We start from the raw sequence: 13,414 nt of genomic DNA, 5'->3' as shown, positions 1-13,414 counted from the left end.
ATGTTTCATTGCTCTGAAGAGATGCCTCGGATTTCTTGTTTATCTCAGTTTTTTTTCTCGTATGGTCAAACTCCGGCACTTCCCTTTGCCTTCCTCCTCCTGCCCTCCCCATCCCCTCTAATCTCCACGGGGGTTTCTATATTAGTCTGAGTGGCTGGATAGGTCTCAGCCTCCATCTGGGGGGGCGAGGATTAAACTTAATTTATCCTCTTAATTCAGCAACAATTTCCTCACCAAATCCTCTTCCTAGCTTCGCCTTCGCCCCAGCAGCTGGCTAGCATTTCAGCCCCGTACCTTCGGGGGAAAGAAAAAGGAGGAAACCCGCGTCAAATGTCGATGCTCCCTGGGGCGAGCAGCCCCGGGGCTGGGGTCCCGTCGGGCGGAACGGGCCGGGGGGCAGGAACGAGCAGGGGTCCCCGCTGAGGCAGGGGTGACACGCTGCACCCAGGGGTGACACAGGGCCCCAGGTACCCAGGGGTGACACGCTGCACCCAGGGGTGACACAGGGCCCCAGGTACCCAGGGGTGACACGCTGCACCCAGGGGTGACACAGGGCCCCAGGTACCCAGGGGTGACACGCTGCACCCAGGGGTGACACAGGGCCCCAGGTACCCAGGGGTGACACGCTGTACCCAGGGTGACACAGGGCCCCAGGTACCCAGGGGTGACACGCTGCACCCAGGGGTGACACAGGGCCCCAGGTACCCAGAGGTGACACACTGCACCCAGGGGTGACACAGGGCCCCGGGTACCCAGGGGTGACACGCTGTACCCAGGGTGACACAGGGCCCCGCTGTTCCCAGGGGTGACACAGGGCCCCGCTGTTCCCAGGGAGGCTCCTGAGGGCAGGGCCGCGCCGCCGAGCGGCCCCGCGGGCACGGGGTCTCCCGGCAGGGGACGCCGCGACCCCTCCGGCGGGGCTGGGGCGGGCGGCGCCCCGGGGGGAGGCGCCGAGCCGTGCCCCGCTCCGAGCGGCCGTAATCCCATCAAAGGGCCGGAGCCTCCTCCCCCCTTCCCTCCGTCCCTCCCCGCCCTGCCCGGCGCTCGTCCCAGCCCCGCTGTCCGTTGCTCGCCGCCCCGGCTCCGCTCCGCTCCCGGCAGGGCGCCGGCGCCCCTCGCCCGCGGCCAGCGGCCCCAGCTCCGCGCTCTCTCGGGCGGGGGGACTCGGCGCACATGGAGGTGCCGGGCGGCTGTCACGGCCGCTGCCTCGCCGTGGTGCTGCTCCTGGCTTCGTGCATCGGCTGTGCGGCCACGCCGCGCAGGAACATCCCCCGCCGGCAAGGTAGGACGGGCGGCGGCGGCAGACGAGCGATGCCTGCCCCGCGACCCGCTCCCACCGGCGGAGTTCCCTTGGGCGCTGGGGCTGCCCCGGCTCGGCACAGGCGGCCCCGGGGCCCGGGTGGGCAGCGGGCAGCGCCGCGGGTCGGGCCGGTCAGGGAGCTCGCCCGGGAGCCCGGCGGGGCGTCCGCCGCTCCTCGCCCTTCGCTGGGAGCCCCTGCCGCCCTGGCATGGGGAACAGAGGATGCCCAGGCAATGGCAGGGACCCGCCAAGTTGCCGGGTCTGTGTGTGACCCGTCGGGTCGGTGTATAACCCGTCGGGTCGGTGTATAACCCGTCGGGTCGGTGTGTGACCCACCGGGTCGGTGTGGGACCCCTTTCCTCCGATATCTTGCGCCCAGTGACAGTGGGTGCGCTCGGTTTACAAACCAGGACCAGGCTGCAGCTACTGCGGAAGAAATTGGCGGAAATTTTATCCGGTTTTCCCTGGATGCCGTTACCTGCGGTGCGGCGTGAGCAGAGTTAGAAGCCAGGTGAACCCCTAAGCAGTCAGGGGTGACCTGTCGGGAAGGTTGTCCGCGGCTGTGACATTGGTATGTGTGGCAGCGAATCACCTAAGACACAGAGTAGTACATGTGAAAGAAAAATGACCAGAGAAGCAATGATTTTGTCCCAGAAATGCAGCTGTCGTGTACCAAGCATGATGTGGTTGCGTGCCTCCGGGTCCTGCTCCTGGCTGAGCGCTGCCCGTGTCCTGCGGGAGTTCCCGCGGCTGTCGAGGGGAGGTTTGCGCTGATCAAGGAGGTCCTGCACAGCCCTGAGAGGTTGAAAGTTAAAACCCCGAGTCTGCTAAAACCATTTTACAGTTTGCAGCATATTAAACAGTAAGGTAAAATGTAAACAATAAGATGAGACATAGTGCATGATGAAGTTTGACATTCTGTATACTTTACGAATTGCGGTGCTAAGAGAAGATGACGATGCCTGGGACTGTCTCAAGCACTGGGACTGTCCTGGAGTCTGTGACCAGCACTGGCTCTTATCACTAAGTTCACTGAGGTCAGTTCAGCTGAAAATACAAAAAGTTTAGTAAGTTCTGCCTCATCTCACAAAATGTTTGAAGCTTTAGATCTTTTTTATATCTATCCCACAGTATTGAAAGATTTTTATTGCTGGTTTTTAGAATCACTATTGTGCCTTTTCTTGCTCATATGAAAAGAAAACAAGTGCCTGTACAGTTGGAAACTTAATACTTAAATACAGCCTGAGCTTAAAACCCTTACTGGACAGATGGCTAATTTTACTGGTCTGACCTTGTCTCTTAGGGATCTAGTCCCATGATCCTTGGTTGTCATAATAGCCACCATTAAGAACTTGAGGAAATTAGGCAGACAGACGTTGTGAATGAAATGATTAGTAGTTTGCATTAAAAATACTGGATATGTGGAGCTGGGGAGGCAAATATGTGAATATGTTAAGATATTCTTTCACTGTAACATACTGTTACATGTGTTTCCCTCTAGTCACAGGAGAATGGCAGACCTGGGGAAAACGTATTTCTGTGCATTAAATTAAAACGGGTTACAGCTTGGAAATTTAACTGTAGTGTTGTGAAGGAAATTAATTAACATGTTTGTATTGTGTTTACCTTACTTTTGTTAGCACGCATTTTTATGTTAATTTTTTATAACACACTTCAGATTCACCTACTGATTCAATCATTCCTTTCTTTCTTCTTTTGCTGTATAAGAAGTAAGGAGTTTTATTGGGCAAAATTTTTTCAAAATCCACTTGTAACAAGACTTGCAGAGGGAGAGCCCCCACAGAGATTGTGTGCAGTGTATATATATATATATATATATATATATATATATATATATGATATATGATTTAAATCCCATCTGTATTTTGTGGGGACTGTTGGAATTGAGGGCTCCCAAGCATGCCATGACCGGGTCCTTACTATGAAATGTTGCCCTCAAAACACTCAGAACAGATGTAGTTTCAAGCAGCTGGAACACCTCTGCCTTGTTTTGCAGCATATCATATGCTGGGTGGTTAAGAGTGGAAAAGAGCTATAATTTACTCACACATACAAAATTACACATTCAGTGAGTAAAGAAGAGATAAGATAGTAAAAAGTTCTTTAGTTTTTTTTTTTTAATTTTGCCCTTTTAATATGGATAGAAGTGAGACTTGTACAGGAATTTTAACTGAGGTGACAGGAAGAGGTTATATCAAGAGAGAAGTCATAAAACCAATTGATCTTCAATAACAGAAGCTGAATTTGAGGTCCTGTGGATCAAAAGAAAAAAGATAGTAAAATGGATCTCCATTTTTTCTCAGGTTTCAGTTCAGGGTTTAGTTTACAAAGACCAGTTCTGTAATCCCAAGAAAGCAGCAAAGTGAGAAACCTGTTTGTGAAGTTGAAAATATGTAGTAAAATGGCCACAAATGCACATTCTTAAATTAATCTTCAGAGAAAAGGGCTGTCCTACTCAAATACAAGAGATTCTGATGACTGCTAAAATCATTTGAACATTTATTTACAGTTACATAATACATTTTCTGGAGACAAGAAAACGGGATGACAGACTCTTTGGGAAGGGCTTAAAACAAATCCTTAGACACCGTGTGGTGAATAGTATAGCTGGGAACAGATTAGCCTGGGATTCTCTATATCTTGTACTCCCAGAAGCTGGCACTCATGCTGCTGTTTTCACATTGTTTTCTTGTTTTTGCCTTCTGCAAAGGCACAGGTTTTTGCCATCTCTGTTTCAAGTTTCAACTGGTTGAAGAATAGAGAGTCTGAAGCTAGCTCCCAATGTGTTCCTTTGCTACTAATATAAACACAGTATTTAATTTTAATGGTTGTATGATTTTAGAGAGTTTAAGGAAAAGAGCTGACCAGTCCTGTGGATGTTCATGCCATAAAGTTGTTGCACTCTATTGCATGGATGCTTCTTTAGTAACAGAGTGTAAAATTCCAATGCCCTGTAGAATAATAAAATGGGTAAGATGGTCTGCGTGGAGAGTAAAAATAATCATATCTGATGCTTAGGAATGCTTCTCCTTTTATAAATATATTATGCTTGCCAGCTAATATAAATAAAGAATTTGGCTTGTATCTCTTTCCCAGATGTCCACAGCAGTAGATATCACCAGCTTTCTGTGGAAGTGCTGGAGGAATCAGACCAGTTAAAGCCTGAAGACTTTACAAGAGAGCAGCACTCAATACCAGGGCCAGAGTTTCAGAGTTTCAAAAGAGTACAGATCCTTGGTCAGGACTACAGTAAATTACTTTTTTTTCCAATGGATTTGGCACTGGGATACTTGAATTCTTTAGAAAATCTGAGTATAATAAGAGCTGCTACATAAATAACACTTCTGAAATTCTAGCCGTATTTATGTATCAAAATAGGTCAAACTGCCTTGAAATCAGGTCTACAGATATGAAAAATGCAACAGTCTTTGGGAAAGAAGGTGCTTTTTTGAGTTTTTAAATATTACAGTGTTTTGGAACAACAATAGGATGAATTCTTATTCACTGTCATCATTAATCCCACATGTAAAGCATGCAAGGGTAAGGTTGAATTGCTGCTGGATGTGAAGTGTCTGAGAAGAGGAATGACTTGGAAGCTGAATGATTCCTAATGTGAGGAATGTAGAGCTGTCAGAGAATGTGCATACCTGCGAGCTAGAACTAATAAAGAAGATGTGAATAATTTATTTGAGGGAAGATTAGTATCATCCTCTTACAGTTTCAAAAATGCCTGATTTATTCAACACCAATAAAATCAAGCACTTATTATATATGTATTTGTTGTTTGTCACCTTCAGGTGTAAGTTGCATCACAACATTATGTGACATTTTGATTTTGATTGGAGTTCCTCTTGTACCTCTGGGATCCATGGGCTGTAAATTCTGAAAACTGATCAATCACATCACTACCTCTCAGAATGCAGATAGGAGCATTCTGAGAATACTTTCCAGGGCAGCAATATGAATATGGTGAATTAGTCCACTTGAGCATGTTATTCTGTGTGTCACTGTTACTCAGTTTGGAGTATGTTTTCTGACTTTAGTTAGTCTCACTTGCAGCAAAATGTTTGTGCCCTTTCCATCATGTAATTGCAATGTTCCTCTGTACAAGGAAACTTTCAGTAAATATTTTTTGTTGGCACATTTTGCCAATGCCAATGTCCGAAATGACTATTCAGACTTCCACCAGTGTTCAGAAGGGTAAAATAAACCAAGGCATTCTATACCAGATACTGGGATTCACAGTGATGCTTTGGAGAGGAGGGGTTGTTTTGGAGTTAGGGCACTACAGTGAGTCTGGGGAAATCTTTCTGCCTTTGAGACTGTCACAGCCTGTCTTTGATGGCTTGCCAGTCCTTCACAGGCCAGATTCTTATTTTTAAAAATAGGAATGGAGTGTTTTTATGCTTCTATCCTTTTCCAACCATGCCACTTTAGACAGTGAAAATACTCCTATAGGGTGCTCATCACAGCTGTACCCTAATTTTAGTCAATGCTTCCAGGGTTTAACTGAGTGATAATGTGTGGGTGATTTTCACGGTGTCTTCTGGCGTACCTTGCAGAAAAAAACCCTCTTTTTCTCTCAGTGACACTGGACTAGGCAGGACACAGCACTGTGTGCTGTTTGCAGCTCATTAGAGGTGAACACATCCAATAGTGATACTCACCTTGAACTTAATGGCAGAGCTTCTGAGTGTCAGTCACCCAAAAGACATCCTGAGGAACAGAATAGTACCTTGTTTTCTTAAACTGGAAAATTTCAGTATTTGAGTTCTCTTCAGTGCCCCTTAAAACTCATTGATTAGCTGAGAGAATACTTGGAAGTTTGTAACTTCATGCTTAAATTTGCACTCAAATTTTTGCATGTTTCTAGTCTCTTTTAATATGTGTTTATACTCTTTTTAAAATTGAAAATAAAATTAATTCAAAAAAGGTGACTATTATTGCTTCATGTCCTCAAAACAGGACTGAGAGGACCCTTTCACAACTTTTCCATCACAAGGAAATGAAACTCTCAAATGCTTATAGAAAGTTTTTCATATTAAAAAGTCATTAAAGGATATTAAAGATACCTGTAATCTAAGCAAACAGCCATGAATAGATCTTTGCAGAATTTATTATTTCATTGTTGACTGTACAGTTGGGTGCCATATTTATCAGTGAATGTGTGATGGTGGCCTGTGATTGCATAACAAAAGACTTCCTAAATCACAGGGACACAGGAGATTATGTTAGATGTGTGATCTTGAATAAAATTTCTTAATTGTTTTCTGTGCAAACAAATGATCTATCTAGAAAAAAAAAATCCACAAATCAAACAAATTCCCTATTCTTCATCACTAATTCCAGCTGAAAAGAAATATTTTTGGGTAATGCTAGGCAAGATTTTTTATTTTACTTTTTACTTTTAGTGAACATGCTTTCACATGACAACCAGATTAGTTATTTCAGATAATGTCACCATCCAAATCACAGCGAAATATCAACATTACTTTTTCAGACTTCTCAGAGCCGCTGAGCTGAGAACAAGCACACCAGAATTCATCTTTGAAAATAACTGCTTCAGGAGGCCATAAGCCACTGAAAATTGAAGGCTTAGGAGGAAAGCTTTTGCACAACCAGGTGCCTAACTCAACCTAGATAATGATACGCTGTGTCATGATCCATAAAACTCTGCAGGTGAGAGGTGTATAGTGTGAAATACACCAAGTTCATGCCAGTTCCTCCACTGAACAAGGGTAGCTACAGTCGGGAGTAAAGATTACTGTTGAGGAAAGTCCCTCAGGATATTGGCCTCTAATGAAAAAGAAATCCACATGATATTGATAAAGGGAGCCATTTGTTCATAAGGGATAGGACGCCAATGTGGTCGTGGGAGAAACCCTGTCTTCTCTTGGGCTGGATCACTGTAGGTGGATAGCCAAAATGCATTGGCTTTTTTTTCTTAAAAAGGTGTCTCACTCAAGCATTGCCAAAGTTATCCTGGATAATTTTTAAAGCAAGGAAATAGAAACAGTGTGCAGATGCCAAGAGATGAACATGACTTTCTGAGTGTATCCCCAAGTAGTGATAGGGTGTCTTCCCCCTTTTATATGTTAACCTTACAGCTAATAGACACATTTTATACAGCAGTGCAGACAGCAGCCATGTCAAGAGCAGTTCTTCTGAGATGTGGACACTGAGTGGGTCTGAGTTTCCCCACATCCTCAGAGGATAGTCAATCCAGTGTTATTTGCCCAGAAAGGTCTCTGAAGCTGGAAGAATCCTAAAACAGATTACTCTTCAAACCTCTCTCAATTTTAAAAGTAGGTAAAAATTGCTGGCATCTATGAAAACGATGGTATATATCAATACCTATGTACATTTGGAACTTGCAAAGTTGTCTTTCTAAAATGATAGGAAAGGAACATCCTGTGAATGTTGATCATACTACAGAAATCATTCTGATCTTTCTGCTGTGCCAGAGGTATTGTTGCACATACAAAGTTTTAAATCAAGACTGGCTTTGTGTTTTTACACTCAAAAAATCTTTTGATAAAAAATCCTAAGGGCAAAAATTATACAGTATTTCACTCAAGCTTAATTGCTTTTATGCATTATAAATTTCAGCTAGAGTATAATTTTAGGAAAAAAGAAGCCAAGCTGTGAACAAAACCCGTCAAACTGTACATGATGGAAAGTATGTGTCTAGGACCAAAATTTTTGTGGTTTAATTAGAGATTGCAGAAGCCAAAATCTGTTCCTTGGAACTGAAATGTGAGGTCTCTTTCATATTTTTCTTTCTACACAATTACAGGAGAAGGTAACATGTTTCCAAAAATAAGAAGGCATTTTATGGAGATGATTGTTTATGGAGATGTTGGCATTGCAGCTGATACTCCAGCCATGCATGGAGATTGGTGTCCTGCTGGCATTTTTAGTTCCCATTCCCATTTCATGGTGTTCTTGTTCCCATGTAAACCTGTGGTGTGCAGGTTGCCAATGTTCCCATCTTAACTGATCAGTCACAATGGCAGAGTTGAACTTGGCAGTGAAGAACTGTTTCTCTGTCCGTGTGTGTGCCAAAAGACTCCCTCAGGAGAGTGAGGTGAGGCCATTTACCCCTGCAGAGCCATAGGGGCACAGGATGGAAGAAGAAACCTGCAGAATATAAGCAGTTCTTTCAGGGACTTCTGGACAAAGCACAAGACAGCACCTAAAAGGGCTTTAAAGGGGAAAAAAGTGAGCTGTTTGGACCAGCTGATGCCAAGTAAAGGGCATGGTTTGCATGAGGTGGCCCTCGAAGAGGTTTGGGACAAAGGGCTGGACTCTACAGGTAGCAGGAGGCAGTGAGCAGGGAATGCTTTGAGCGGATTAGGGAGCATTAGATGCTGTGTGGACATCATAGCTGTGCCTGGGTCATGTGCTATTTTCTGCCCTATGTATTTGTTTATGCTGGGATATATTTCCATGTCTCATTGTCTCTTGCACCAAAGAGGGTTTTGTCCTTCCCTGTCGGTCTCTCAGCTCTCACATACTGCTGCTTGTTGCTGGTTCTTTGAAAGCACAGGCCGTGTCCCATGCTAAATCAGTGCAGGGATTCAGGTTTAAAAACCACAGTTATTTCAGTCACTTAGTACAGACAAAGAATTTCCTCTGGTTTTACTGATAGTGTTAGTGAATAGAGAGACTTGCTGACTGCAGAAGGTATTGAAATGATCCCATTTCTTATGGAGGAATTGAGCTGGGGAAGAATTTCCTGCTCCTTGAGAAGATGCCAGATTTTCATCAGAAGTAAAATACTTGTGGGAATCATACAAGTGTATGTACATGATGAGGAATCAAGGAAGATGGAACTAGGCTTTTCTCAGTGGTGCCCTGTGGCAGGGATGAAGGCAGTGGACACAAAGGGAAAGCAGGAAATTCCCTTTAACATGAGCAAATACTTTTTTTACTGTGAGGGTGACTGAGAATTTAGCCTCCAGAGGCCATGGAGTCTCTGTCCTTGGGGATATTCAAACCTCTCTTTGCAAAGTCTTGGGCAGCCTGATGCAGCTGGGCCTGCTCTGAGCAGGGGTTTGGACTGGGTGATCTCCAAATGTGCCTTCCAGCCTCGCTCCCTCTGTGATTTTGCAGAGTGTCACGAGGATCTCCTGAAAATGTCTATTTCACCTTGCAGGATTAGCTTCCTTTGAGCTCTCCTGCACCCAGTCATGGACTGAAAACACCAACTGGGCCAACTACTCTGCTTTCTGCAGAGAAATTAGTGTTTTCTGGCATTGTGATCAGTATAAAGTGCTTGGTGGGAGGTTACTGCACTTTGTGTTGTGTACCTCTATGAGGCCTGTGCCAGATTCTCAGGGATAATAAACCCACACGCTGATTTTTGTGATACTTTCTGGGGCAGGACCAGATCATTTGTGTCCATGAATAATGAGCTTCACTCAGGACTTGGAAGGATTGTGGGAACCCAAATGCTGCATGTGTCACATCCTTCCCCTGCACATTTGTGGCCTGTCACATGGTCAGCTTTGTCCTCTTTACACTTTAATCTTTCTGCATATGTGTATTTAATGCATGTGTGATTGTCTGATTGTAATTTTTTTCTATCTGACTACTATTCAGGAAGCTCCCCTTTAATTATTTTCTTGTACCAAGTAAGATGTTTCTTCAATAACTGTTTTGTTCTGGGTTTCAGCAAGAAAGAAATGTGTAGTAGATAAAGTGAACAATTAAGGTACATCAAGGAGAACACTTTTCAACTCTCATGAACAATTTTGCCATGTGTTCCATTGAGTTAATAAGATATGGACAGCAAACACCTGAAAAATAAGTGATATTAACGGGATAATAAATTTTCAAGTTATTTATTTGGCATTTTTAAAATTTCATTGGCGTTTTTACTTTTTGAAGTAAAAAGTAGCTTCCTAGCACCTCGGAGGCATAACCCATGAGACAAAAGAGGTGGGAGGAGATGCCAAGATATGGTACTGGCATGCTGGTTCCTACGCAGCCCACCCCACTGCTTACAAAATCTATCACACAGGCAGGGTGATGTACTGTTGCTTTGAGAACTGCTGAAGCAGCTGATGGGAAGGCAGGCCGTGGCAGGGCAGGCAGTGTGCTGGCAGCAGGCAGGGCTGGCTGCAGCCTGCCAGTCACTGGACACATCCACAGGGACCAGGCAGGCTGGAGCCCAGACTGGAAATCCCAAGCCAGGAAAAGTGTTGAGCTTTGCACTTGAGCAGCTTGTAGGCTGGAGAAGGGAGAGGTGAGCCTCAGTGCCATCCCATCCCTTCTCCAAGAACAGGAACCTGGTTATCAATTTCCTCTGCCAGGCCAAGGTGCTGCAGAGATATCAGGAGCTGGGACAGCTGTGCCCCAGCACTGGGGCTTCAGTGGGCAAAGCACAAGCCTGGTTTTAGAGGAGTAAGTGCTAGGTTTGACTCAGACTTCCAGAAATGCACTGGAGATTATGCAAGTGGAGTGTCTTGGAGGGGGTTTTTACAGGCACCTTCCACCAGGTTATCCAGGTGCAGGTACAAGGTATGAATGTATGCACTTGTGTGAATCAAACTGGCCTCTGAGCAGTAATTATTAAAAACACAAGCTTGTAAGAGTTGCCTAGAGACTGCCTGATGTGCTCATTTTGACTAAGGCAAGACAGCTACAAACTTTGCTCAGAGATATGATGTCCCCTGCTTTTTATAACCTTCAGCACCTGGAGTTCTTCAAAAGTGTGTCCAGGGCATAACCATCCATTGCCAGAATTTCTTATATATAGCTCTCCAAAAGTGTTTTTTTTTTTTTTTTTTTGTTGTTTTTTTTTTTTTTTTTTTTTTTAAAGTAGTTACTAGTTTTCCTTTTCAGTTGTGGAAGTCCCCGTTGCACTGTGCAGAGGTCACCTCCTCTCTCCTTCCCTTTGCTGCAGCTGGAGCCTTCCTGGGAGCCTTGCTCCAGGAAGGAGTGCAAGGAGAGAACTTCCCCTTGCTGCCTTTCTGTTCAGTGATCTGCAGGGCCAAGGTACAGCAGGAAAAGCCATGACAAAGCCACCAGTGACATTGTGCCTGTTTGCTCTTAATGGGATTCGTGGTGTTGCACTGTAGCTTAAGTTCTGAGCTCTGTATCCTTCATTCCCCTTTGCTGGGCTATAAAATCCCAGTGACTGTCACCTCAGTTGTCCCTGGGGCAGATAACAGATGCTATATAAGCATCAGCAAAACATCACATGAGTCCAAGCCTGTTATTTATTAAAATGTTGAGAGATTTTTATTTTAGTTGTGGTTTCTTTTGCAGTATTTTTAAAGGACTAATGAAGGTCAGGTTAGTCTCTCCAAAGATTTGTGCCCTGTGGTTTGAATCCAAAACCATGGTGCCTCTCTAGGGCCATGTTACCTGCCATCTCTGCTGCAGGATCTGATGCAGTGGTAGGTGATTCATTCAGAGAAATCACTATCAAGATTTTCAGTGTGTGGATGTTGCTGCTCCGGGTACAGAACCAGGACAGGCTGGCTGAGATTTTCCAGCTTTGAGTCCTTGTCCTTTGTAGTTGTTGTGGCTGCGACATTCTTGCTCTCTTACATACTGCAGCTGGGCAGTGGGAGCTGGAAAAGGCTTCAAAGAAATTTAAAGATGGCATATTTTTTTCATTTAGAATTTCCTGACCTTTTCAGTTTGTCACATTGTCTGCCTTCCACTGTGGTGTTTGCATAACTTTCAGTCTGTAAAATAAGGGAAGCAAAAGACCTTATCACTGTTTACTGTTTAATAAATAAGAATTTCACCAATATTTCAGTGAAAGAGTGAATGGGCTGTTCTACACTTTGTTTCACCTCTTGGAGTAGACAGGCTTTTTTCCTTCAAAAACAGCTATTACAATGATAAAATGTGACTTTAATAAAATTCGTAGAGGGTTTTTCTTGTGAATTGGTGAACACAAATAATGTTTCAAACAGAAGAAATTCAGAGGTATTTCTGGAAAGTGTTTTTTTTTTTCAGAAAACTTCAATTTAGAATTAGTTTGAATTGTTTTTCTTGAGCTTTTTTTACTCCTCTTTTCTTACATTGTGACATTTTAGTAGTGACAGCTGGCATTTCATCAACAAGTTTCACTTGTTTCATGAAATGGGAGACACATCAACCTGGAAAATAAGCAGCCCTTCAGTCAGTACCTCCTAGGCTGTTACCCATAGAGATTTAGGAGTAAAATAGTGAAATGCTTATCTCCTTTCATTGGCTTGTGCTCTCTCGTTAAGAGTAGTACAGAAAATGTAGTATGTATAGTTTGATTTTCCAAACTACAAACTCATAAAGATGAAATTAACCATCTGTTTTCCCTTGAATGTATTCCTGTATTATTGCATGTGGATTGTATCAGTGAATTTGCATGTTGCATGTAACTGTGACTACCTGCATGCCTTGATACAGCAACAACATCTAAAAAGAAAAGATTAAATTCAAAATATGATTAAAATTCTAAAGGAAAGATTTCTAATACAAATCCTTTCAGATATTCCATTCATCAGTATTTAAGATTAAAACTGTTTTCAATCACTAGTATTTTAATCTAATTTTAAATTTGAATCAGTTTTGAAATTTGCTCTAAAATAGTACTACTAGTAGTATATACTAGTAGAGATAAGCTTTATCCAGTTCATCCAAAGTGCTTCAAATGTGAAGCTTATGAGCATTAGAAATGTATTTGGCTTGAAGTTGAGGTTTTTTCTCACAACTGTTCATCACTGTAGTAAGATTTTGGTTTCAGTCCATGACCAGAAGGAAGGAAGGAAGAGCTTCCTGTGTAAGCAGTTTTTTTGGGGTAGCTGGAGGAAAGGATCCGGATGAGGTGGCTGCTCCTGAGCCCTGCACGAGGCCAGCATGGCTGGCCTGGGAGCAGAGGGTGGATTCACTGGAAGTGTTTCTGCTGTGTACCCGAGGTAACTGCGCAAAATCACAGGGGCAGACATGGAAGTGACATTTCTGCTGGTGGATTCAGTGACGGCACTGGTAGAATGGTAGCATGCTCAAGGGTAGAAGGGACCTTAAAGACCCCCTAATCCCAATCCCCTTGCCATAGGGACACCTCGCACTAGACTGGGTTGCTCAAGGCCTTTT

At 44.0% G+C, this 13,414-nt stretch overlaps 1 protein-coding gene across 3 annotated transcripts in view; it reads left to right on the top strand.

Annotated features, from left to right (window-relative positions):
• Positions 1-1,061: 1,061 nt before the first annotated feature.
• EGFLAM (EGF like, fibronectin type III and laminin G domains) overlaps positions 1,062-13,414 on the top strand; it is a 76,839-nt gene continuing 64,486 nt past the window's right edge. The window contains exon 1 of one of the 3 annotated variants that reach the window (XM_059492763.1): positions 1,062-1,282. In XM_059492763.1, coding sequence (XP_059348746.1) covers positions 1,174-1,282 — 109 coding nt within the window. In that variant the 5' untranslated portion in view covers positions 1,062-1,173. The remainder of the gene's footprint in view (positions 1,283-13,414) is intronic. The other 2 variants (XM_059492762.1, XM_059492764.1) reach the window with 2 other exon arrangements.

The sequence above is a fragment of the Ammospiza nelsoni genome, chromosome Z (genome assembly GCF_027579445.1).
Source record: "Ammospiza nelsoni isolate bAmmNel1 chromosome Z, bAmmNel1.pri, whole genome shotgun sequence".
Classification (NCBI taxonomy): Eukaryota; Metazoa; Chordata; class Aves; order Passeriformes; family Passerellidae; genus Ammospiza; species Ammospiza nelsoni.
This window is presented reverse-complemented; position numbering and strand designations above follow the sequence as displayed.